Source organism: Anolis sagrei, chromosome 2 (assembly GCF_037176765.1).
Source record: "Anolis sagrei isolate rAnoSag1 chromosome 2, rAnoSag1.mat, whole genome shotgun sequence".
Lineage (NCBI taxonomy): Eukaryota > Metazoa > Chordata > Lepidosauria > Squamata > Dactyloidae > Anolis > Anolis sagrei.
Genome location: NC_090022.1, coordinates 70,039,865 through 70,067,636, shown reverse-complemented (window position 1 = coordinate 70,067,636; position 27,772 = coordinate 70,039,865). Strand labels below are relative to the sequence as shown.

The following is a 27,772-nucleotide window of genomic DNA, read 5'->3' as shown; positions in this document are numbered from 1 at the left end:
AAATTTTCTCTTGAATTCCATCTTGGCATCTCAGCAGAGATACTTTCTACTGGATGTGAGGTGACTGGATTGTGAGATATCTAGAGTTAATGAGTCCACCACCTGAATTCCAACAAAAGGAATTGCCTCATCTATGAGTAATGTTAGAAAAGGTATAGCGCATTTAACAAACAGCAATTAATATCAAAGATCTGGAGAGGAACACATACATTAGATTGGTTCTGGGTAGAAACCCTTGTGCCCCAGAAACTACATGAATACAGAGTAACTTGGCAGCAGCAAATTTTGGCATGACAAACCCTTTCTGAATGTGACCTAAACAATGGAGTTCAAGGAGCTCTCAAGACTCAAAAGTTCGGGTGCCTAATTGCAGTGAAGTCTCTGGTTATAAATGGATCCTTTCACTGATGAATATATGACAGAAGTATTACAGTGTTCTAAAATGTTGCAAAAAATCATTCATTCATTCATTCATTCCACTAACAGAATGGATTTGATGATTTATAATCACACTCTCAGGGAAGTTGGGCATAATTCCTGAGCCTCACTGTTGCATTTGACAGCGTCTACCATTAATCTCTTTCTGTACAGCCACAACACTTGAGCAGGAGGGAAAATTCTCTTGCAAAATTAAAACAAATAATAAGAGCTCCCTATTGAAGGAAAGATTTGCTAGGGAAGTTTTCTGAAACAACAAAAGCTTAAGAGCCCATGCCAATGCTATTCTGAGACAGGAAAACATTATTTCTTTTTAATAATAGAAAAATAGATGGTTCCCTTTGAAGTAGCCACTTCTTGAACTATTATTGCTAGGGGGTCCAGAAGCTGGCAGGAACTGAGGACAGGCCGGTTATAGTGCAGGACTAGCTAGATCAGCATTTTTCAACCTGGGGGTCGAGATCCCTGGGAGGGTCGCGAGGGAGAGCATGTGAGGTTGGAGGGAGGCTCATGCCAGCGAGTCCCTTCAAGGCATGGGGGTTCTTTGTGGGAAGTTTAGGACAATTCTATCATAGGTGGGGTTCCGTATGCTCTTTGATTGTAGGTGAACTATAAATCCCAGAAACTACAACTCCCAAATGTCAAGGTCTATTTTCCCCCAAACTTCACCAGTTTTCACAGTTGGGCATATTGAGTTTTCATGCCAAGTTTGGTCCAGATCTATTATTGTTTGAGTCCACAGTGCTCTCTAGATATAGGTAAACCACAACTCCAAAACTCAAGGTCAATGCCCACCAAACCTTTCCAGTACTTTCAGTTGGTCATGGGACTTCTGTGTGCCAGGTTTGGTTCAATTCCATCATTGGTAGAGTTCAGAATGCTCTTTGTTTGCAAGTAAACTATAAATTCCAGCGACATGTTGTTTCTGTTGTTTATCCAGTCAGTCGCTTCTGACTCTTCGTGCCCTTATGGATCAGCCCACGCTAGAGCCCCCTGTCTGCCGTCACCTCCCCCAGCTCCTTCAGAATCAAGCCAGTCACTTCAAGGATACCATCCATCCACCTTGCCCTTGGCCGGCCCCTCTTCCTTTTTCCTTCCATTTTCCTCAGCATCATTGTCTTCTCTAAGCTTTCTTTTTCTTCTCATTATGTGGCCAAAGTACTTCATCTTTGCCTCTAATATCCTTCCAGGAACTGCAACTCCCAAATGACAAAATCCCCAACCCCACCAGTATTTAAATTTGGACATATTGGGTATTTGTGCCAAATTTGGTTCAGTGAATGAAAATATATATTAGATATTTACATGACGATTCAGAACTGTAGCAAAATTACAGTTATGGAGTGGCATTAGGAAGGTTGAGAAACACCGAGCTAGATAGATGTGATGCCTTGAGAGTTAGAATGGTGTAGTGGCTTGAGTGGTGGACTACACCTCTGGAAACCAGGGTTTGAATTATATTCGAACAGAAAAATCCACTGGGTGACTGTGGGCAATTCACACTCTCTCAGGTTTAGAGGAGAGTAAAAGCAAATTCCAATCTGACCAAACCTCTCCAAGAAAACTGTAGTAAATTTGCCTTAGGATTTCCCTAAGCCAGAAACTTATTTGAAGGCACACAACAACAACAAGATAGCCTTATTTAGGTTTTAAATAACATATGTCCTTTTCAGAATATTGGTTTATAAAGTATGCAATAAATTTGTTGCTGGAGTCATTTATGTGGTGGAAATATTTCAGTTTCCCAACACCCAAACCGCAAGCTTACTTTTGCTGAGAAAATCTTAGTTTTTTCTCCTTTTATGTTCCCTAATATTGTCACTGCTAACATAGGTTTTCACATGAAAGATATTTTGTAAATGTTACAGATACACGCTGGATGCTGCTGTGTGAGTGACATTGCCTTTTCTTCCTATCATGTTGTTTGGAGATTTATTTATTTATTGTGTCAGAAACAAATTGAAAATAAGTTATATTATTAAAAAAAACCCCACAAAGTTAAACACTTGGCATTATGCAAAATTTCCTTTGACCAGAAGCTGGCCACTTGGAGTGCCTCTGGTGTTGCTGTAAGAAGGTCCTCCATTGTGCATGTAGCAGGGCTCAGGTTGCATGGTTTGCTCTTCTCCACACTTGCATGTCGTGGACTCCACTTTGAAGCCCCATTTTTTAAGGTTAGCTCTGCATCTTGTGGTGCCAGAGCGCCTTCCAGGTCCCCCAGTCTTCTGCATGCCCACTGTCAGCCACTGATTGGTGATGATTTGTAGGCAAACCTGTATCTTCCTATATTGCCAGGCATGGCCTATTTAGCAATGTGTTATGAGTAACAATTTGAAGATAGGGAAACTGTTAATTGATAGTCATAGGTTGTTTTTTTTTTAACAATTCCTTGGTTTTTGGTGTGTTTTCAAATCAGTTCAGTTAATCAGATCTTCCCCACTTATCACAGTTATTGTGGAAAATCAATTAAGTCTTGTTTGTAGCTTACAGTAAAATACCATAATGTTTGTTTTGGAACTGAGTAGAGTGACTAGACATGAAATGCAGAAAGCAGCAATTGGCCTGCTAATTTGTTTCATTCATTTACAAGATCATCTTTCCCAAGAGAACAAAGCAACATGCAACAACTCAATCAAATATAATAATTACATGTTTTAAATAGTCAATAGACTAATTTTTAAAAAGCCATCTGTCATCTATCTAATATAAGAATTAAATGGATGTTCATGGGATTCGATGCGGGAGGGGGGGGGCTTATATGGAAAAAAGGTTTGTATGGTGGGAGACTACCAATGAATATCAGGGGCTGTAGCCTATATTTCAGAGGAAAGAACTGGGAAACCACCTCTGAGTCTAAGAAGCGAAATTCAGAGTTATCATAAGGCACATAAGCATACAGGGTTGAATGAAAAATAATGCCTTCACCTTCATTACTTGGGTTTGGATGGGAATATTTTAATAAGTCAAACACAGAAATAATCCATAGAATGTGCTCTTTAACTACCACTATTCACTTTTCCACATAATCACCAGACAATTGGATATATTTCTGCCAATGATGAACAAGTTTTCTGATGTTGTCACGGAAGAAGTCGACACTCTGTTTCCGCAACCAGCATCTCACAATTCTCTCATCCTGGTTACCATCGTGCACATATCTTCCGATAGCCAAGCAGAGCAATAACGAGACCCACATGTTCTTGTGAAATGTTGATTATGCTTGAATTTTCTCTCTGAGTGATACGACAGTCATCCTGAATCACTGGATTCACTGAGGAGACTTTTCCTTTTACTATCTATGTCTCCCTCTATGTCTGTCAACCTTTTGCTTGTGAAACTCAGTGGTTGCTGTCGCAGGACGTCCAACTCTTCGTTTGTCATGCAGGTCAGATGTTCCCACCTCAACATCTTTAAACTTGAATTATGCTTGAATTTTCTCTCTGAGTGATACGACAGTCATCCTGAATCACTGGATTCAGTGAGGAGACTTTTCCTTTTACTATCTATGTCTCCCTCTATGTCTGTCAACCTTTCGCTTGTGAAACTCAGTGGTTGCTGTCGCAGGACGTCCAACTCTTTGTTTGTCATGCAAATCAGATGTTCCCACCTCAACATCTTTAAACTTACTCACCAAACGATGCACAGTACTCACATCAACACAATCACCACAAACAGCTTGCATTCTCTGATGAATCTCCTTTGGGGTGACACCTTCTGCTGTCAAGAATTCAATGACTGCATGTTGCTTAAGTCGCATTGACTGACCGTCTGCACAGTGTTCCATAATTTGCACTTTAACAACACAACCATTCAATGCTAAGGCTTCCTGCCAAAATGGAACTGTAGAGGAGATCTTACTAAACAACCCTTGTACAAGTGACATGTAGGCTGATTTGCTTTCTCCCTAGTACCCAGCTAGGTTCCTCATAAAAGGTGGCCATGTTTTGTGGTGGTTCATCATAGTTGAGTGCTGTAGGGTCTGCCCCCCACCCCATCCCCCAGTTACAATTCTATGAACAGCTGGATATTTGTATTCAGAGGCTTGGTTTGCATGAATTGAGTAATGTAATGCTTAAGTAATGCAGATCCCAGGCTGGTTCATATTTCTCACTTTTTGCCCTCCATTTATGCCTGTGTGTGTTCCGTGGGAAACCATAGGAATTAGAAGTAAGGGCAGGGGTTTCTGTCTCTTTTGTGAAACAGCTGCAAGACCCTTGCCCTGGTCTGCTGCCCTTCAATAATAATCCTTCATACTTGGATGAATGTAAGGAAGGAGACTGGATGCCATATAGACGCAGCAGGGGAACCAGAGCTTCTTCGCCAGGCAGGTGGCAGCTGTTGGCCAGTCTTTCTTTCTGGGAATGCCTGGGATCAGCCCATCGTTTATTAGGAAAGGTTACAGCCTTTTTTGTGTGCTTCTATTCCTGGCAGAGAAAATAGATTTTTCAGAGGCAGGGTATATATTACTAAGAGTATGTGCATGTGTGCCAAATTTAATGTGCCTAATTTCACATAGCCTCAGAGTGAACATGAACAATTCAATATATCATGTTGATTTTCTTGTACAGTATACTTGAGCACTTGTACTGTATGCTTGATTGCTGAAATATATTTTACCCATGATTTTAATATCCATCTATCTTTTGGAGTCTAGAAGTCATCTACTCTATAGAATTTTGCAGTTTGACTACTTTAACTGCCTTGGCTCAGTGCTCTGGAATTGTCGTTGTAGTTCAGTCAGCCACCAATACTATTTGGCAGAGAAAACAAAATACCTTTTACAACTACTGTGAACTAGAGCCTAATTCATCAATTGTGGTTTAGATGCAATCAACCCTTTCTGTCTATTGCATGGAGGAGGTCTGTTATGATAAATAACATGCAGACCAGCTCTAAGCCCCCGGGAATGTATTGGAACTAAATGTTGTGGTAAGGAACACTAGGTGGGTATTGCAAACTACAAGAAAGGAATGTTGTTGTTGTTGTTGTTGTTGTTGTGGTGTGTGCTTTCAAATCATTTCCAACTTATGATGACCTTAAGATCACAGTGTTTTCGGGAGTGGAGAGTATGTCACCCAGTGAGTTTTTATCAATGAACAGGCCCTTGAACCCTGTTCTCCAAGCTCATAGTCCAACCGTCAAACTACTATGCCACACTGGCTCTTTTCTACAGATGACACTACCAGTAATTCCAGGGAGCACAATGTCATCAAGGCAGAGGGAGGGCTATTCAGCCCAATAATTTTCAGAGCTCTGCTGCATCTGGGAAATGGAAAAATCACAGTCCCTTTAGGTTTCCTGTAGGTCATCGCGAGTCTGCAAATCAAACATCATAAAACCTTGTTAGAAAAATAACACCCAAGACTCCTTTGCAGAGGAAACCAGAGCCTGTGATTGAGGGAAGTGAAAGGTGAATATGATTTCTCAGCAAGGGCGTGGGGATATGTGTGATGGGGAAATGTCTGTTTTATTATTGTGTGCACACACATGTGTAGACAAACACTGACACCCATTCTTAAAGCTGACAGTGTCTGGCAGCACATTCTTTGAGGTACCACATACACCCCCCCCCCCCCCAAATATGTACAAGTATTTTAATTTGCTGTGCTAAATCATCTCTTGTGGGTGGATTCTATTGGATTTATCCTTCCATATTGTTTTATTTGTAATCTCTTCTGAGAGCTAAGACTGCAGAGCAGTTAATAAATTCTTAAATGAATAAATAGCTCTCTCTTGGGGAATATGCTGTTCTTCATAGTAGTGCCATTTTATTCATGCTTTGCTTGTGTGTTTGTTGATGAAGAAAATATTGCAGAACTTACCTTTCAGGGCTCTCTCCCACTGAAAGGAAACAAATCAGTATTGTGTTTCTCTGGGAACATCTCACTATTTTGGATAATGGATGAGACAATTAATGAGTAGGATTGAGGATCTGGGAATATTTGTCCAATTCTCCTGCCTTTTTCCACCAGTATATTTCTTCAGGGTAAATAAATAAATTGCCTAGCAGCTTGTTTTTGTCAGATGGCCTATAGATCTCCTAAAATGTACCAAAAAAGGGTTGTGTGGCATATTTGAGACAATGAGATTTATTTTTGTATATTACAATTTTTGTGTATGTGTGTCAGGAGCAACTTGAGAAACTGCAAGTTGCTTCTGGTGTGAGAGAATTGGCCATCTGCAAGGATGTTGCACATGAGATGCCCAGATGTTTTGATCTTTTACCATCCTTGTTGTTCTCTCGTGTTCCCGCATGGGGAGCTGGAGCTGACAAAGGGAGCTCATCCACACTCTTCCCAGATTCGAACCTCCGATCTGTTGGTCTTCAGACCTGCTGGCACAAGGGTTTAACCCATTGTGCCACCGGGAGTTCCTTAGATTACAAAACAAAGGAGTATAATTGCAGAGTTCAAAGATATACGATAGACCCATTAGTTACTCAAGCTCATTAAATGTGGTTTCATTTATACACAAAGAGCTATGAATACCACAGAAATATTCTGGAGGACCTAGGAAATGCCCAGAGAAGTGTTTCCTCTAGGCTTATTTTACACTTTTATAGTCAAACTTCAGTCAGAAGTTTTATTGGAAACTGACTATAGAATTGTTCTAGAGACCTACTAGAGAGAATACTTCTCCAGGCGTTTTCTAGGTCATTCTGTGCAATTCTACAATATGCTTTAGCCAGAAACCCAAGATATTCATTTCAGGAAAGGAAAATAAAGTTCCATGTTGTGTGAAAATAGCTTGATGGAAAGGTTCCTAAAAGAGATTCCGCTCATGTATTGCAATGGACATGGTTAGGAATGGGATGAAGCCAAAACATAATGCGGGCATTATTAACATTGATTATTAACAAAACTGTTGATGTTTGCACAGACATAGTGGTAGTGGCATCTTACAAAGTGGGCTGTGATCCAGCAAAGCTTTATAATAAATATTTTTGTCCTTCAGCCACACAACTCTTTCTTGCTTTTCTGCAACATTGATTGAAAGACCACCCCTTTGAAAAATGATAGAACACGAATGATATTTCAAGGTAAATAACCAGAATGCTGTTTGTGTAGAAAAACTTAGGTGATTTTTAAGATCTAGAAAGAGGATCACAAATGATTCCAAACAAGTTGTGCTGTTTGTGTTGCGTTCTTCCTCATTGTCAACACTCCCTTGCTTTTATTCATAATTCTGAAGAGTTGTTATTGTCTCATCCCATTTCTGGGAATTGCTGCTTGTGGCTCTCCTTCCTCTTCCTTCCCACATTTCTTGTTTATGTTCTTGCCTGCCCCTTCCCTGCCCTCATCCCAATCCCTGCTTGTTTGCCCTTGTGTTGACAGGATACTTGTTGTGATCCCCAGCCGAGTTATAAATGACTTTCTCTGACTCTGGTCTCTCACAGGATCAGGTGACTTTGGCCCTGTCGGATCCCAGCCAGCTTCTCTGGAGAAATAATTACACCTCCCAATGCAAATAAGCAAAGAGTCAACTGGAAACAAATGACACTGCTAAAGAAAACATAACTGGGATGTAGGATGGGGAGGATGTGGGGGCTTAAAAATAAACTCCACCAAAAGCGAAAGAGAGGGAAATGGAAGGAAGGATTTGGGCGAGGATTGAAGAGGAGCCCAAGTGGAGATGGTTGGTGAAGGCTGGAGTGAAATGCCAATAAAAGGGGGCAGCACTTTGCTGATTCACCTGGGAAGGTTGGTCTGCCTTTAGCTCAGATGACCTGCAAGAAGCAACTCCCCTCTTTCTTGATGGTTGTGCAGGTGCCCTGTTCTGACATTACAGACATGAAAAGCGATATCCAGGTGTGGTCAGCTATGAGTGTTGGTGTTATTGATGTCGGTACAAGCCTTCCATTTTCCAGGGGAAAGGTAATGGTAGCAATGTCTATCTGAGCAGGGGAACGGGCAGAATTGGACCTGATCCAGCGGTTCAGTCTGCCCCCAAATCCTGGAATACTTTAAAAGCCCCATCTACATTGCTATGTAATGCTGTTTGAATGGCATTATAAGAGTTTATATGCACCTTTAGGCTATTTAGGTCCTTTCTGCTTTACATCTGCTGTAATAGGAGCCACAGTGGTGCAATAGGTTAAATCCTTGTGCCAGCTGAACTGCTGACCTGAAGACCTGGAGGTTGGCAGTTTGGATCTGTAAGATGGGGTGAGCGCCTGTCTGTCAACCTTAGCTTCTCATGTGGGGACATGAGAGAAGCCTTCCACAGGACGATAACATAGCCAGGTGTCCTCTGGGCAACGTCCTTGTAAATGGCCAATTCTCTCACACCAAAAGCAACTTGCAGTATATTCTCGGTTCGCTTCTGACATGATAAAAAAATCTGCTGTAATTCTCATGTTTGGTCAGTTGTTGCTATGTGCTTTTAAAGCAACCCTAACTTGTGGAGATCTAATCCTGGGAGGGGAGGGGTGTTGGAAACGAAGTCATCAAGGGGTTTCCCATTGCATTACTTTGACGTTGAGAGAGTCTGATTTGCTCACTATCACCCTGAAATCTTAATGCAGTATGCAAACCACAATATCACACTAGCTCCCTGTGCATTGTTAGTATTCTGTCAATAGGTTCATTGATCCTGACTTTCTCCTAGCGCAAGATGCAAGGCAGTTAAAGCAAGATATTAAAATAAAGTACTAAAAACTATTCATGCAATAGTTAAATGAAGGATAGGATGGAGCAGTGCAGGTGTTCCCAGATGTATTGGATCCTATTTATTTTCTCACTTGTCAGGTTGCATTTAAATTGGCAGTTACATGTCAGATAGCACTGAATCTTTTGCTAACCCAGGAAGGAAACTGGGTTTTACAGCATGTGACAGACATTTTCTCTCTGTCTAATTCACTGTGGTTTTTAATAGATGGAAAATAGTTATGATAGCTATATTTGAGAGTTTGATAAGCAAGTTCGCAGAGGCTCCCACTGAGTTGTGACCCATCTGCCATTTCTGATGTTTTGATAGCCCGCCTCCTTGTTATATCCTAATTCTGGTTTGACAGCCATGGAGGGGAGCAGCGTGTCCTACAAGGCTTGGCAGTAAAGCATGAAATAGCTTTCCTTTTATTGGAAATTAGAATGTGGAGACTGTCAAACCCATTCCAGATGTGCAGCAGCGAAGAGGGGGCAGTTTTCTGTGAGAACATAACTGAGGAAATCTTGGAAGAGGGGCCCACATACAAACACATTAGTGGGAAAAAATTCTAGTGGATTGAGGAATGGGGGGAAGAGCATGACAATGACCCATATTTGCTTTCTGCCCAAGGTTGAACAACTGAGTTCAGCAAGAAGGCAACTTGCACAGATAGGAAGCCAAGCGAGACAGGAGCAGCTGTTCCAATTGTGGGCTCTGGCAGGGCATCCATGGAGAACCGACCATACAGTGTGGCTTCTTCCCAACTTGTCCATAGAACATGGTCTTCAGAAGATGTGTCTGACTCTGATAAAGCAGAAGGTCTACAGATGGTTTCTAAACTCCACAAATGGATTTCATTTTAGCTCCACTATCTGCATACCATCACGCTACTATGATTTTGCTTTATGGTTTAATACATTTCTTATGAGTCTTCTAAAAAAAAGACTAGAGAGATGACAGCAAAGGCAGAACACCAAAGGTATTTGTTTTATTAGCTACAGCTGTAACTTTTGTTTATTTGTGGTATTTGTATATGCTGCCCTTCATACAAATATATCTCTTCATAGTCCACAAGAAGAATTTACAATAAAATGCAATTATATACTAAAATCCTACAGGTTTATGAACTACTCAAAAACCCACAATTAAAACAAAACATACTTTCTAAATTCAACACAACTCTGGCTTGAGCAGCGGCATGGATCTAATATCTGCTCTTACTGGGTGAGCTTCCTTCCTATGCAAAACAAGGTGGTCTCTGTGCAAAGCATGGCTTCCAATAGAAACGCTGCAGGCACATTAACTTCAGTTAGTAAATAAATGGTCAACATCAAATCCAGATATTTGGTGTCATGGGGAAGACTTTTGGAAAGGAAATTTACAGCGATGAAGTTGGATTTGAGTGCAGAAGTGCATTTGTCTTTAGCCATTTTGCTCAACTGTATGAACAGCATATGTGAATATGACTCTACTTCAAGGGCTTTTGTGGTATGGGAATTGCTAAGGGCTGCAATGCTCTTATGGCCCTGCACATGTTATTGGATTGCAATTCTTAGCATTCCACATTATTTGGTTATCCAGAGTAGGGCTTCTGGGAACTGCAGTTCAGCAACATATGGAAAGACCATTACAACAGTGGTCCTCAAACTTTTTAAGCAAAGGGCCGGTTTATGGCCCCCTCACACAGTTGGGGCGGGGAGAGGGGGAAGCAGACTATAACTTGAAAAAAAAACCATGAACAAATTCCCATGCACACTGCACATATCTTATTTGTAGTACAAAAAACATGAAATAACAATATAATATTTAAAATGAAGAACAATTTCAGCAAACATAAACTTACAAGTATTTCAATGGGAAATGTGGACCTGCTTTTGGCTGATGAAATAGTCAAGTTAATTAGGCTTGTTGTTGTTGTTGTTGTTGTTGTTGTTGTTGTTGTTGTGTGCCTTCAAGTTGTTTCAGACTTAGGGCAACCCTAAGTCGGAAATTTAGGGTGGGTGTTGGGTAAATGACCTTGGAGGGCTGCATTCATCCTGTGGGCCTTAATTTGGGAATCCCTGTGCTACAGGGAAAACTAGAATAGCTGCTTTGACTAGTCTTTTCTTTGAAGGCAAATATATCCTTTTAATTTATCCCAAGTGAATGTATAGCTATCACCTTTCTCTATAAAAACGATCAAAATAATTACCGTATATACTCAAATATAAGCCTACCCGAATATAAGCCGAGGCACCTAATTTTACCACAAAAAACTGGGAAAATGGATTGACTTGAGTATTAGCCGAGGGTGAGAAATGCAGCAGCTACTGGTAAATTTCAAAATAAAAATAGATACCAATACATTTACATTATTTGAGGCATCAGTAGATTAAATGTTTTTTGAATATTTACATAAAACTGTAATTCAAGATAAGACTGCCCAACTCTGGGTAAACCATTTTTCTGACCTTCTTCAATGAAAACTTGCTTACGTATCCTTCCGATAATGATAGAGTAAAATAATAATAATAATAATAATAATAGAATATAATAATAGAGTAAAATAATGGAAATGTAATAGTAATAGTAATAGTGGTAATAGAGTAAAATAATAAATGCAATAATAACAACAATAATAAAGTAAAATAATAAAGTAAAATAATAATAATAACAACAACAGAGTAAAATAATAAATAACTTTGACTCAAGTATAAGCCGCTTTTTCAGCCTAAAAAAGGGCTGAAAAATTAGGCTTATACTCGAGTATATACATATATCTAATAAATGCTACCAGTCTGTAGCTTCTACCAACCCACTGAATCCAGTCATCTTCCAAGTCATCTTTAAAATGTTATTTTTAGAATATTCTTTTTGTGGGTCCTCTTAAGTTATGTTCTAGGAGAAAGGCAGCATATACATGAAATGAACAAACAAAATCTTCATTATAATTATAGTGGTAAGTGAGCTCTGAATGATATTTTTATCATGGCAGACCACATTTCAAATCACTCAGGACCACTGAAGCATAGTTTAGCAATTCTATTCCTTATCCACATAACTAGAAGTTCCTTTCTGATGTTATATCCTTCACAAACAAAATTTAAAGCCTCTATTGAATCTGTTGAGCAGATTGAAAGCAACACATCTTTTGGAGCTACCTTTGGAGCTTTTTGCTGCCTGGCCAATTCTGAAATTTATTGCAGGCTAGACAAGGGGTGTTACAGAATTACTAAGAGCTGAGACTAAATGATGAATGGGAAATTAGTTCATCCAGAACTCATAATGGAATGTGGGGAACATGTTCAGATGTGGATTTATTGGTTTTTTTTTTTAAAAAAACTTTGCTTGGCCGTCCAAGACATAATTGCTCAGCAGCATCGCCCATATCCCTTCCCATTTCTCCCTTCCTTCAGTGTTCTGATTTAGATTTCTGCTTAATTCAAAACTCTTCTAGTGAATAGGTACCCTTTGGTTAGAAAAGACTAGTCTGTGGAAGAGAGGAGTAGCTCCTTACTGAATTGTGTATGTGTGTACTTTCTGTTGCCTGTTGATTTAACAAGACCACAGATTTTCATAATGCTTTCTTGGACAAGAAATAAATTAGTGGTATCTGAAGAAGAAATAAGGGAGGTAAACTATGCTCTAGTGATCCGGGGTGATTTGAAAAGTGGTCTGCCATAGTTCATGATCAAAACGTAATTCAGAACACACTCAGCATTTCACTATAATTATTAAAAAATGTGATTTTCTTTTTTGTTTAGGGCCTACAGCACCCGATATTCATTAGCAGTCTCCTATTTAAGTGCTAAGCAGATCAGAGAGCATCTGATGCCTTCAGGGTATTTAGTCATACCTATTGAATTAAATAATGCAAAAGCAAATACAGAAAAAGCATGTCATAGCAAATTGAGAGAGGTTTTATACTATGTCTGAGCAATGGGCCTCCCACTCTGAAGGAACCTGATCCTGTATGAATTTGGAAGCTAAGCAGAGCCAGTCCTAGATTAACAATAAGTAATAGATTTTGGGGGCGATATTTCAGAGGAAGGAACTAACAAAACCATCTCAGAGTATCCTTTGCTTATGAACTTCATGGGATCCATAAGACAACAGGCTGGGAGGCACATACACACACATGGTGGACAGTGGTGGCTGGTTGCTTATATTCTGTGGAGCAGTAATACCATTTCAGGGTTTTATCGCAACATTCAGCATCACCCAGTGTGCTACATTTACTACACACAAAACCTTTTTTTCAATGTGCTATAATTATTTTGGGATTCAGCTGCTAAGGTGTTTGAAAATTCAGTGTACAGGGAATTGACAATGGGATCTTAAGAATGCTGACGATGGCATTCTGAGAACTGTAGTGCAAAGGATAATGCTTCCTTGTCATGCAATAATGTTTTAGAAGATGTTCCTTAACCAAATGCTTGCAGGCATACATTCTTGCTTCACATGAAGTTATGGCTACAAGTGTGTGCTGTTTCTACTAGTATGTGGAGATCGGCCAGACAAAGAGGGAAACAATTGGTGGATGCCTAGGGAATCTTTTTGATTGCTGCTCCCCAAGGGTCTGTTCAGCAATTGCATGTTCAATGACACCTGTGGAACAATTCAAAATGACTAAGATCTGACTCCACTCTTGGAAATGGAAGTTCTACTGTGCTTGTGGGTGAAAGATGAGATTTCTGCATTTGTGCCAGCCTGACAAACTATTTGTGGATTTATCTTTTCCCCAAGGTTCTTTTATATCAAGACTATGGAGGCAAATTGATATGTTTCAGGATTGACACAGACTGTCCGACCTGGCATTGGAGCCTTTGGCTTATGCAGGACTATGTGGTTTTTCCTTTCACATGCTGGTCTTTTTCCACTGTGTAACTGCAAGGATATGAATGAGTGTGAACCCAGTGGGATCCACCTAATGTACTGCTTGTAGTGCTAATGCAAGAAGAGCCACCTGTGCTTTGTGTAGATAATTTTTAAAAAAACATGTCATCTTTAAAATGCAAGCGAGCAGCCCAGGAAACAATTAGTAGTTGACTTCAACCTTGGCTCAGAATTCTGCGTTTTGGCCCTAGATAATACAGACTGTAAAACAAAAAATGCATAACCAGTTCATCTATTCTGAGCTTGTTTTGAAGCTGTTTGGATATATTTCATACAGATTAACATTGTATTCTTAGAACCGTATACATGTTATGAGAATTACACAGAAGTGATAGCTAGCTTAAGGTATATGTTTTTATGCATGACTTTTCCATATATCAGTAGCCCACATGCTAGAGCTGGTTCAAGATACAAGAAATGTACTTTCAGTGAAATATAGTGGGCCCTCAGTACATGCAGGAGTTTGGGATCTCCTGTGGAGATCAACATCTTTGAGTGCTCGCGTCTCATCATATAAAGTGGTGTAGTAAAATAGTGTCCTTTGCATAAAATGGCAAAATAAGGTTTGATTTCTGGATTAAAAAATTATTACCAAGCTGTGGTTGGTTGAATCTGGGGATGCAGAATCTGGATGTTATTGTGAGCCTTCAAATAATTTTTGACATTTTGATTCCCGTCTTCTAGATCTATTGGCCACTAACCGGTCAGTCCTGTTTCTTGGGCACCGAGGAATTTTAGACTTCCGTTCTTTGTACCTAGATGAATATCGTGATCGCCTGTTCATCGGAGGAAAAGACACACTTTACTCTCTTCGTCTTGATCAAACCAACATGGATGCCAAAGAGGTAATGTTTTTGGGACATATGCAAATCTAATCTTTGCAGTCTTATGTGCTGTAATAGTGTATACATATGTACATATACTACCAGTATATGATATACTTATGTAGCATTTTTCTGTGGCATTCAAATGTACCTGTATCTTTTCATGGCAGAAATTAAAAATATCAGGATGAAGGATATTCAGAAGCATTGGCTTTCTTGAGGCCACTCATAAAGTTCAAGGTTCAACTGAAGTAGGGGCTGAAGACTTTCAGCTCATGCATTAAAGCACTCCACTATGTCACAGATGTTAGGTACAGGTTCATTGCACATTCAATAGACAGGTCTTATTGGTGATATATAATAGTTAAGCGAGCTGCATAATTAGGATGTAAAATAAACCAGGACTTGGAGGTCTACTGTAAAAACAAAACAACGTGCTCCTAGTGGCTCTGCATCCACCACCTGCTGTTGGTGATGGCTATCATTGAAAAGTATTATTCAAGAAAAAGACAATATAGAGCACAAAAATGATATGTAAAACTACCAAAACCTGCAACTGCATAATGTTCATTACTACTAAATTACAATGATCTTCAGACCTTGAGATATTGCCTCCTCCACAGAATGTAGTTTTTAACACTAATGATGTAAAACCTCCTAGTAATAAACTATATATCAAATTTTGGAGAAAATTCCCCAACCCTACCCCAGGATAATATCATACAGCATGTTGTATTATCAGTGCTCTTAACCATCAGTGTATCATAAGAATGAAGAAGGGGGAGGGGGAGATTACTTAATAGTAAACAAATAATAATTTTGTTGTCTAACATGTGTCTTAATATTGTTCTTTCTATCATTGATTTTTAGTCACAAAATAATGTTACAGGCCAATCTTTAAATATCCCACTCATGTATTCCGCACAAAGATTCCAGTTTTTTTAAAAGCATTGTGTTGATTTATCTTTATGGGAGCAGGTCAATTTATTCAATTCCTTCCAGTTCCTCTTATTTTGGATTAATGTTTGAGATTGTCATAGAATTATTTAGCTTGTTGCAATGGTATAATGCAGTCTCCTGTTATTGAAAGAAAAATAAAAAGATAGTTCTGCCAATTTCTCCCATCTGTTTATAATGTTTTTCTTCTTAAACGTCTCTGGCTGCTGTCATCATCATCATAGCCATCACCACCATCATCCCACTTTATAAAACAGATATAGCTAAGAATTCATGTCACATAAAAAAATAAAAATGTAATTAAACTATCATTAGGATTTTTAAAAAGTAAAAATATGATCATTAAAAATAAAAACCTAGTATAGACAATACAGCTCATTATGGATGACTCTTTACTCCTGTGTAATCAGCACTTACACCGGAGAAAAAAAAGATAATTAGGATAATGCCAATTTAACTTTTCTAGGAAGAGAGTTTCAGAGCTCAGGAAGAAGACTTGTTCTGGGCTGGCTGTTCTTCATGTTATCTCATAAGAGACTACGGCAAAACTCATAACATTTGAATGCCTTTACATCAGGGTTAACTGCATTCTCTTCTAGGACCATTTTTGTTGCCCTGGTGCCCTCTGGGGATCAAAAACGTTTGCTGGAGGGAGGACTTTTTTAACCCTAAAATTTCAATCAGAGGGTTCATGAGAATGTTCACTATGCTTTCGTGAGTGCGGTCTGTTGAGTGGGTGGAGGGAGGGGGATGCAATTTTCATTAGAGGTCATTTTAAAAACTAGTAGTAAGCGGGAAGTCATGCTTATAGTCATCTTTTGTATTTTAAGAATTGCATCTCCTGGGCTTAAACTGGCCAGGGACTCGGAGACTAAAAACATGGAAAAATGTTCCCCAAATCTCTAGAGAGTTTTAGTTTTGGGTGATGAGGTTATGTTGGAGTGGTGACCTTTCAAAGTCTCCTGGGGGGGTTGTATGGACCCCAGGCCCCCTCTTTATACTGTGTATTGGCCCTATGTTTGCATTATCTAGAACCTATCAGCATATATCACAACATCTGCAGTGCTGAATAGATTCTGCATTGATGCATGTTGATGCTTTGGTTTTATGAGCCAGCACTTCTTGGTGGCCTCCCAAAGGATAGTGAAACTGCTCCTTTTATTCCATATCAGCTGAAATTTGAAGTGAACAGAAGGAGCTTTGCAAAGTTAGGCCATAAGCATCTTTAGAGCCCAGGGAAAAAACTTTATTAAAAAAGAAGCCAGAAATGTGACACCAGCCAGGATGAGGGTGGAATGGGAATTTTGTGTAGAGAGGTTTCCAGCCAAAAAGAGATTATATTGCAATTAAATGTAATTGGAAGCATGGGAAGTCTAGACAAGTGATCAGGTTATAAGCAATTAATATAAGTTTACAGAATGATCTGCCTTTCCTAGATGTTAAATGATAAAATCAATTTCTGGGTCAAAACCTAGCATAACTATAACAGGAAATGAAATATTTGACAGGGCAAATGTCTCTAGGACCTTTTTGGTGTCCAAATGATTTTTTACAGTAATCATACCATTCCTTCTTAGAACCTTTCTGTGAAGAAGCTTGCTGATGATATGATTTTACTTATGGAAAGTATGGCTGTAAAGATAAAGGCAATGCACTGCTTTACAAGCTGTCTGGTGTGGGGGCTGGCAGGGTTATTTTCCCAATATGATAGGAACCAGCAAGTGGTTCTTTCTTTTGTGGAAATTTGTCATGGATTGAAAGCCATTAGCACAACTCTGAGAAGCAATGCTTTGCAGTGGTTCTCAACCTGTGGGTTCCCAGATATTTTGGCCTTTAACTCTCAGAAATTCCAACAGCTGGTAAACTGGCTGGGTTTTCTGGGAGTTGTAGGCTAAAATATCCAGAGACCCACAGGTTGAGAACCACTGAGAGTCCCTGACCAGGTATCTAGTGCAGCAGGGACGGAAGAGGTGTGACCCTCCAAGATGTTTAACTGCAGCTGCCGCGATTCCTCACCATTATAAGTGAAGGACACTGGTGATTGTATCTGGAAAACCAATTCACTTCTGTGGTATAGAATGTGGCATCATTCCACTGAATAATGTGTTTAGTCTTGGCCACCACAATTCTGGAGATTGACAAATTGGAATGTGTTTATAGAAGGGCAGCTAAAATGGCAAAAGGGTATGGAAATGATACTTTATGAGGAGTGGCTTAGGAAGCTAGGTATGTTTCGCCTGGAGAAAAGAAGGTTAAGCAATGACATTATAGCCATGTCTACATAGTTGAAAGAGTGTCACATTGAAGATGGAAGCCACTTGTTTTACTTGCTGCTACAGAAATAGGGCATAGAACAATGGGTTCAAACCTATATTTTAGGAATCATTCTCTGATTATGAGAGCTGATTGACAGTTGAGAGTGGCAGAGTCTCTTTGTTTGGAAAATTTTCAATAGAGGCTGGCTGGATCTCTTGGCAGTGCCTTGATTGTGTATTTCTGTATGGTGAGGGTTTGACTGGTTGGCACTTATGATCTCTTCCAGCTCTAGGATTCTGTAATCCTATCTTTCTAACTCACTGTATATAGCTGGCCTTTCCCATGTAAATGAGTAGCCTGAAGTAATCTGAATCACATAAAGATAGTTGTATAGGATTTTCTGATGAATATTTATAGGTCAGGGACTGCATGTTTCCTTTTTCCTTCCTTCTCTGTGCACTTAGAGACCACATAAAATGGCTTAGTTTTGGAAAGCAGAGTGAGGGAGATCAGCACCCAGATCAAATGTATCTGCTTGTTTCTTTAGTGTTTGGCCACCAAGAGATTTTTTTTAAACGGCAACTGAAAATCTTGTTCATAGATCTTGTTCCGCAACAAATGTGTTGCTATTATATGCCTCCAAGTTGACTTTGACTTGTGGCGACCCTATCACAGGGTTCTCCTAGTGAAATTTATTTAGTTGAGGTTTGCTATTGACTTCCTATAACCTGAGAGAATGTGACACACCAAGATGGAACTATTTAATGTTCTGTGAGATAAGAGCAATTACTGTTAATCATATGGCTTTGCATCTTGAATCATTCTTGGAAGGAGAAATGTGAATACTTCTGAGTGGAGTTTTAAGTTTTAGTTTTATTTAGAAGGAGCAAGGAGATCAAACTGTTGTTTGTACATTGATATGTTTTAGAGGGTGTGAGACCCCACAAAAGGGAAATGGGAGGTCAAAGGAGACAATTCTCCCCTACTTGTCTTTTATAAAATGAATGCTTCTCCAGAATTATCTTCAGCACATCAGCCTCTAAAATAAACTTTATAAATCAGTTCTTAGCTTGCATAAACAGTTGCTAGGATAAAGAGCCAAGCTGTCAGGCCAGGTTAGGGTTAACCAGATGTGCCTTATTTAAAGGAATAATTTTAATTCTCTAATTTATGAAACTGTAATTCAGTGGAACATAATGGATGTCTTCTTTCATCAGATAAAGCAACTCTGGAGACTCTTGTATTTTTGAAATGTTGATCTAGCATCCTATATCCATTTACAAGAATAAATGGAGTGACAAATCAATTAATAGGTCAACAGAAAAAGATACTATTTCATTCCCTACAGAAGAATGTTTTCTTTTAGCCTTTCATGTTCTCCTCTTGTTACTGTCTTGGATGATTTTAATATTTATTATCCTTTAGTCAAAGTCATTGGTCCATTTTCTCGGTATTTCTCTTCTCCTCTTAGATCTTCTGCTTTCATTCCTCTTACCATAGATAGATAGATAGATGGATGGATGGATGGATGGATGGAGAGAGAGAGAGAGAGAGAGAGAGAGAGAGAGAGACAGACAGACAGACAGACAGACAGACATCTTCAAAGATCAACCTCCAAAACTTAGGTTTACTTACCTTCTGGACAATGTGAGTACTGTACTTTATCTCTTATAAATAAAAAAAGGAGATATCCCTTTCTCTGAGTAAAGTGGTGAAAGTTGAGCTTAGTCCATCTTCGAAGAACCTAAAAAAAGCATTGACATCTCTCTACTCTCTTTGCCTTGATGCTACTTCTGGTGGGTTTGAATGCCTGGGTGAGGAAATGGCAATGGTGGATGGGGCAGCTGGCACTAATGCTTTGCTTTCTTTTTGCTTTCTCTTATCAATAATTCATATCAAATTTTGGCACCTAAACCTGCCCCTGACTTACATATTAGTTCAACTTAGACATGAGTATATATGTTACTGCTCTATTGCATACTTTCAGCCCAAAGATAGTCAAAGCATAAGGTTTGCTGTTTTTTGAAGCTTCAGGTATCCACACGTGTGTGTGCTTGTGTCTTGGAACATATACACTGCAGATTGCATTGTAATCTTACTATGTGTGCTTATTCTCTGTTGTGCCTATTTAGTTACCCTTTCCTATACCTGATCACTCCCTTTTTTTCTTTCATTATTATTGTCCCATATCATCCCCCTCTTAAGATAATGTATTATTTGTGAATATATACAGATTCCTTTTCTTTCTGTGTTGTTTTTGTCTGAACTGCTGTTCTTCACCTGGTTCCACAATGGTTTTTATGTCTTTCTGAGTTTTTTTTGTCATTGTTTGATCTTTCTGTCCTACCTTTTCTGCCTGTTTTTTTTTGTGTTCTGTTCAACAAATTTTTATCGTTGATTAAACCTTCTCCTTTACAGCTGTTGCTTTTCATAATGTATAGTTATTATGTTAAATTAGGTAAAGGTAAAGGTAGTCCACTGACATTAAGTCCAGTCATGTCTGACTCTGGGGTGTGGTGCTCATCTCCATTTCTAAGCCGAAGAGCCAGCGTTGTCCGTAGACACCTCCAAGGTCATATGGCCGGCATGACTGCATGGAGCGCCGTTAAATTAGACACTTAATTTTAGCTTTACATTTTTTAGTTTGTCTTCTCATAGGAAATCTGTTTCTTCAAACTGGGGACTATTGGGGACTATTTTTTTAGGTTGTTGTTGTTTATTCATTCAGTTGCTTCCGACTCTTCATGACCTCATGGTCCAGCCCACGCCAGAGCTCCCTGTTGGTCATCACCACCCCCAGCTCCTTCAAAGTCAAGGCAGTCACTTCAAGGATATCATCCATCCATCTTGCCCTTGGTTGGCCTCTCTTCCTTCCATTTTCCCCAGCATCATTCTCTTCTCCAAGCTTTCCCGTCTTCTCATGATGTGACCAAAGTACTTCATCTTTGCCTCTAATATCCTTCCCTCCAGTGAGCAGTCGGGCTTTATCTTCTGAAGTATGGACTGGATCTTCTTGTGGTCCAAGGCACTCTCAGAATTTTCCTTCAGCACCGTAGTTCAAAAGCTTCTATCTTCTTTCGCTCAGTCTTCCTTATGGTCCAGTTCTCACAACCATAGGTTGCTACGGGGAAATACAATTGCTTTAACAATGCAGATCTTCGTTGCCAGTGTGATATTAGGTACAGTTATTAAGATATAACACTCAAAGCAAGCTCTGCATGTATGCCTGCTCACTCCAAGTCACTGCTATTGATTATTTGTGATTGACAAGACTTCTAAATAAATTAGCCAAACTTCTGTCACAGAAAATCCAACTGTTGATTCTAGGCAGGTGTGTTCCTGGTTGTACATATCATTTTCACCAGGAATTTAGAGGATTTTCCAGAATAGCATCGAGGGCCCTTCCACACAGCCATATCACCCAAGGCAGAAAATCCCACAATATCTGCTTTTGCTGTGAGTTTTCTCTCCTGATATTTCACCCACATCTTTGAACTGGGTTATCCAAGCCCACACTGCCGTATATTCCAGTTCAAAGCAGAAAATACGGTATTTTGTTCAATGTGAGTAAGTATGTCCCTAAAGTCTGGGATTTTCTTAACTATGTATTTATTTTAATTTTAATTGCTATTTCCAATGTCATTTCCATAACATGTTTGCCACTCATGTTTCTGCCTTACGTTTCAGATTTACTGGCCACCACTCCCTGGTCAGAAAGAAGAATGTTTTCGGAAAGGAAAAGACCCTGTGGTAAGTCACTACCTTGCTAGTAAAAAATAGATTTGCTGATTTTCTTTTCTGTTCTGTTGCAATGACATATTTACAAGTGCTGGAATAGCACAGATAGAGTCATCTTTTGCAGTTATAATCAACTTGTCCTGCTTTCCTTCCTTATTACATCCATTCCACTTATGTAGATTACTCATGCTACAATCTGGTTCAGCAATCATTCCTGATCCCCCAAACTCCTGATGAATAACTTATGTGAGAGAAGGATACCTGACAGACATTTTAATACTACATTAAGCTTTAATTTCTAAGAACAACAATGGAAATTGTTAAAAAAAACCAATAAAAACTTGGATAAGAGATGATCACAGACATAACATACGTTTGTGGGCTGTGTGTATAGAATAAAAAATAAGTATGGAGTAAAATGTTATTGGATTTCTTTCTTTTGACTTGATAAAGCCAAAAGAAAAAAAACCAATAATGATTTTTATTCTAGAATATAAATCATTTATGATTAGTAGCCATATCTTTGAAAGAAGAGTAAAACAATGGGTTGGTTGAGCTTACTGGATGTGGTTGGTTGGTTCAATGCATTATAATAATATTAAAACATTTGAGTACATTAGAGAGGTAGTCTGCCCTTCAGGCATCACATCCCTGATGTATCCATACATAGACATCACGTTTTTACAAATTTTGTGTGTTTGGTCTATAAAAACGTCAAGCTCACCACAAGGGAATGTGAGTAATTTGAGGGACAGTTTTGCTTCTATAAGTTGAATTTGGAAGTGCTCCTATGTATATGAGCACATGATGTTGTTTACAGCTTTTACATTCCATTTGAATATATGTTTTTACAGAGAGGTGACCACATGCATTTATAAATAAATAAACTTGCTCAGAAACTCTTTGTTATAATGTTATTATGTATATGGAAATCCACATTTCTATGTGATAAATTATTTATTGTGATTTAAAAGCAGTTTACAGACATATTTTTAGAACAGTACTTACAAAATTGGTCTATGATTGTATTTATTTTAGGCAATTCTACCGTATTCTTTAGAATACAGTCATATAAAGACTCCTAGGGTGCCTGGCAAAAATAATTATGTGTCTTCAGCTTTACAAACTGATTTTAAGGCAAGACACACAAGGTATAGGGGATGGAAAGGGAGGAAGAGAACATCAAGTTTGGGCTACAGTTCTTGGAATACAGTAATGAACTAGAGTTGAAATAGTTTAGATAGCCTGGCTCAAGAATGGCTGGTATTAGGTGACAGTGAAAATAGCTCCAAGCTAGTTTGCAGAAGCTGGAGTAGATTGATTCCTATGTCTTCTTCTAAATGTACTTATAAAGACAAAACAAAAAATTGAGTAATCATCTCTATTGAATGCTGTGTGATCCAGTACTCTCCCAGCTCTTGACTTCCACCCCCAATGAGATGGTAAATCTGTTCTCAATTTTTGTCCAAACTTTAAAGAAACTATCCAGGAAGCTAGGGTTCAGAACTTTAGATGACTCCATATTAAAATACAGTAGATTCACAATTACAAGTAGACTGAAACCACTGTTTCCACTGCTGTTATCTCCCTCAACTGTTGCAAGGTTCTTATAACTACTATGTGGAGTGAGTAGTTTTGTTCTTAGCTATGCTTGCTCCTTCTGTCACAGATGGGGGAAGGTTTCTTGAGCAAGGAAGAAATTAAAGCCACAAGGTATTATCTATAGCTTGAGGTACCTGAAACATAGTTGGGAATGCCACAGATGGAACAAAGTGTTGTGTATCTGGATACCAAAAAACAAGTGGCTTGCAGTCTTCGAGTAGTCGCTTACTGCAAAGTAGTTATCATGTTTTTAAAATTAGAAGGAAAATAAAATCCCATAAGCTATGATCACCATTATCGGGAGGGTCATCAGAATCTGATAAGAAAAGAGACATTAAGCATATGTAAATAACCAGTGTGATCTTATGCTAAAGTTGTTTCCCCACAAAAGATAATGTAAAGATGATAGGCTAGCACAAGAATTTCTTAATTTCACAAGATTATTTTTCAGTGGAGGGGATTACTGCTGGCTACTTTACTAGAAAGGGCAATAAATACATTATTTGGTAGAAGATGCAAGATATAATTTATTTTTTTAAAAAAACAAATACACATATGGTATAATTATGTCTTGCTTTTCATCTTAGTACCAGCATTTTTCCTTACAATTATTTACATTTCTAGTAGAGGCTAAAATGTAGTGACTTGTCCAAAACAATCCTACTTCACTCACAGATAACCCAGCATTGGCATCCAATTCTCTCAGGCTGACCACCCATTCATGCTTCTGCTGAAGGAAGTGGAAATTTTTTCCTCCAAGATTCATTTTGCTTCTTAGACTTGTAGCTCCTGTCCTTTAAATATCACTTCACTTAGCAGTTATGCAGTTGTTTTGAAAAACATAATCTGAGATAATGGGGAAATTGCAGGGGGCCAATGAGGGGATCTGAACCCCATGTTGACAGTCCATCCCAAAGTAATTGCTCCCTAGAGTGGTTGTCACTCATTTCAGCCTCCATGTGTTTATTTTGCAATCTGTCACCAATGACTGTAGGCTTTTGAGAAAGCCTTCTAAAATTGCCATTCCTTGCTATTTTAGGGGGTAGGTTTTGCAGAAATAAAATAGATCCCTCTCACTCCAATTCAATGAGTAGTGCAGTATTCATCCATCAGTAAGAACTTCAGTAGTGCCATCCTGGAAAACATAAAAATGGGATTGGGAATTATACAGACTCTGAGAAATTTACAGCTTCTAGTAATCCACAGATCTCATGAAAGTAAAATGTCTTGTTTTCATCATTATCCATATAGATTGAAAGACATGTTCATTGCTAATGAAGTGCCCATTATTCCTTGGGTCCATAGGGGCTCATGGTGTTGCAAAATCTTTTCATTAACATTTAGTTATTTAGTTATTATTTTATTTATATCCTGCTTTTCTCCAAATATGGGACCTGAAGCAGTGTCAGCTTTATCATATAGAATCAATAAAGTTTATATAAAAATAAGTTCAGAAGCATGGTTGAAGAAAGCATTCATTTTCTTGCAAGTATTTTCTTACACATTTCTTGATACGTGATAATGTGTATAGATGCCACATTTTAAAATGAAGCTATTCTAGAGGAAATGCACCAAGTATAGAAGCTTCTTGTGGTTGGGTGCACGAGGAGAAATATTTTTTACCGGTGCTCATTTTTCCAAAGTGGGAAGTCTGCCTGTAGATTGGTGGAATAATAGGACAGACAAGGGGTTTTGCCCTTGAGATAGAAAAGCCCTCTTCCTTGCAGAAAAGTATGTGTGGTTCTACCTGGCTCTTACTGAATTTACATGTCCAAAACAATGAGTTCTTCAGGTATTTAAATTTTATCATTGGTTTAGTTTGTGTTTAAAGAATTGTTTTTACTTTTGTTTTTTATCCTGATTGTGTTGTACGTTTGTTTAGGTAGCATAGCAGGCAGGAAAGTAGTTTATAAATAATTTAAATAAATCAAACTTAATCCTATTCGCTCCCCAACCCAGAATTCCTTAATGGTTATCATGTAACCTTTTGCATCTTCCTTCTATGGAAGTTTATGCCATATAAAAATACCTCTTGTCTAGCATAAAGAGAAGGCAGGGGAATGAGGAGGTGTACATGGGAAGATGGAAGTATTGCTTATTTTTAGGTGCGCCAGTTGGGTCTCCCCATTTAACACTGGCGCCCTCTTGCCTGAGAAAAACCAGTTGCTCCTGAAGTATGTTTGTAAGACTAGAGAAGGCTTCTTTAGACGCCATAATTCAGCTAAATGGAAACAGAGATTAATCATGGTTGACAGGATTAAATAGACTCATTAGAACTCCTCATGTCACTAGAAAAACAGTACTGGTAATTGCTAAAGAAACGGAAACATGGGCTGCCAAGCTAAGTTTCTTATTATTTGAGGAAGAGAAATGAGTGTATGAAAGCGATTAGATTATCAGTAGCAAATTTTTCTTGTTTATCTGGACTAAGATCTTAGTAATTTGATACTAATACTAAATTCCCTTATTTTGGTTTTTACTTAACATATAGCAATAGGTATATTAGAACCGCTGAAATACTACTCTGGTCTTGCCAATTTTGAGTTTAAAAATCTCGTGAGTGAATAATTATGGAACTGTCTTTAAAATCACTTTTTTACATTTCATAAATTATGAAGATCTCGTGCTGTATGGCAAAATATGTTAAAATGCCCTTTAAATGTCAAAAGAAAACTAATTTAGTAGTATCGTTTTTTAAATGTTCAGCTATGAGAGATGTAATAAGAAAAATGCAAATTCTGTGCATATGCAATGTACCTGTGAGAAAATGTTTTTAGTTAAAGTACTTGAAGCTCTAAGAATAATGGAAGATAAATCTTTTTAAATTGATCCACTTTCTGTTCCCCCATGGAATTAAGAGGGGAGAATCAGACAGAGATATGTAATTGGTAAACAGTGCAGTAGTTCAAATAAATGGCTTTTCTTGTGAGTTCATGTGGAATTTGCATATTTCATTTTGGAATCTTATACTACTCTTTCAAACCAGAGTCACAATGAACATTTTTCTGTATCTTATTGCATTATGATCCCATTCACATTCACAATGTACCTAGGATGTATTGTTGCTCTTCATTGGTATACCAGTACTCCGTGTTGTTTTGATATATTAATTCGGATGTTTTATTTTCAAGTTCTATGTTAAATTATAATTTTCAATTGATTATATTTTATTTAAATTTTAGCTGTTATGCTTGTTTTTATGTGGGATTATTTTGGATTATTATATTTGTATTTACCATTATTGAAGCATTGAATATTTGCCTTTTTGTTTGTTGGAATCCACCCTGAGTCCCTCAGGGGAGATAGGGCGGAATATAAATAAATAATAATGATAATAATAATAACAATAATAATAACTAATATCTACAAGAACAGTCTCAATGTTACTACTAGAGTTCTTCCCACCACCACCCCATTGCCCTTTTTATATTGAGTTAACCCAGCTATCACTTTGGAATCTTCTGATCTAAAAGCTTTGCATTATTCTTTTCATAAGAAATCCTCATCTTTAGCCACTCTGTCTTGGTGCTCTGGTGCCTTGCTTGGTTGGGTCTCATCTTCTTGGTAGTAAGCCAGCTATTTTTAAATGAAAAGTTGTGTTGGCAGTGTAATTACCTATTGAAAAACCGCATAATGGTTTTTAAATGAATTGCAACGAGGCTCTCCTGTCTAAACAATAAATAGGATAGACTGGATTACCTCTAGGAGAAGAAGGGCATTTTTAGAATAATGTATTGCTTTTGAGTTCATTTAGGTCTGAATCTTATTGGTTGATCCCTACTAAACCCATTATATAAATTGTTGAATGATGAGCCAGCCTGAAGATAAATCCTTTTCATTCAATCAGTTTTCTATAGTGGGTCCTAATGGAAAAAAATAGAACATTTAGTCTTTTTATTGTTGTTGTTTTGATTGTGACAGCTCACTGCTATGACTCATATACTAAGTAGTCACCAAGTTTGGCCCGAATTTGAACCTAATCTTCTATTTTTTTTAGGGGGGCGGGTATATATCCTATCATTCATTTCCGCCAGTGCATGCAATTAATAATAATAACACACGGTGCAGCTAGCATGGAGTTCAGAGGTAGAATATACTGTTTTCTATTTGATGAGGTGATACAGAGGGAGAGACTGAAAAGAAAGGCAGGGTAAGAGTGGGAGTGACTTTTTGTTTCATAGCAGGATGCAGATACTTCTTTCTGTGTGTCATGAGATGAATAGATCTACAGAGAACATTGGAATCTGGAGGTGCCTCCAATAGACTCCCTGTCTTCTCTGAGCTTATCTGTCCAAAATCTCTGCTCCGGAAAATGAGCAATTAATTCAGGTCAGACTCGTGAATGGCCATTTGTCATCCTGCTGCATAACTAACTACATTTCCTTTTACAATGGTTAGTTTGTCCAGATCAAGGTTGTCTGTCTCCTGTATTTCCT

At 38.4% G+C, this 27,772-nt stretch overlaps 1 protein-coding gene across 1 annotated transcript in view; it reads left to right on the top strand.

Annotated features, from left to right (window-relative positions):
* SEMA3G (semaphorin 3G) overlaps positions 1 to 27,772 on the top strand; it is an 86,370-nt gene that overhangs the window by 17,464 nt on the left and 41,134 nt on the right. The window contains exons 2-3 of the mRNA XM_060765843.2: positions 14,644 to 14,804; positions 21,684 to 21,746. Of these exons, the coding sequence (XP_060621826.2) occupies positions 14,644 to 14,804; positions 21,684 to 21,746 (224 nt within the window). The remainder of the gene's footprint in view (positions 1 to 14,643; positions 14,805 to 21,683; positions 21,747 to 27,772) is intronic.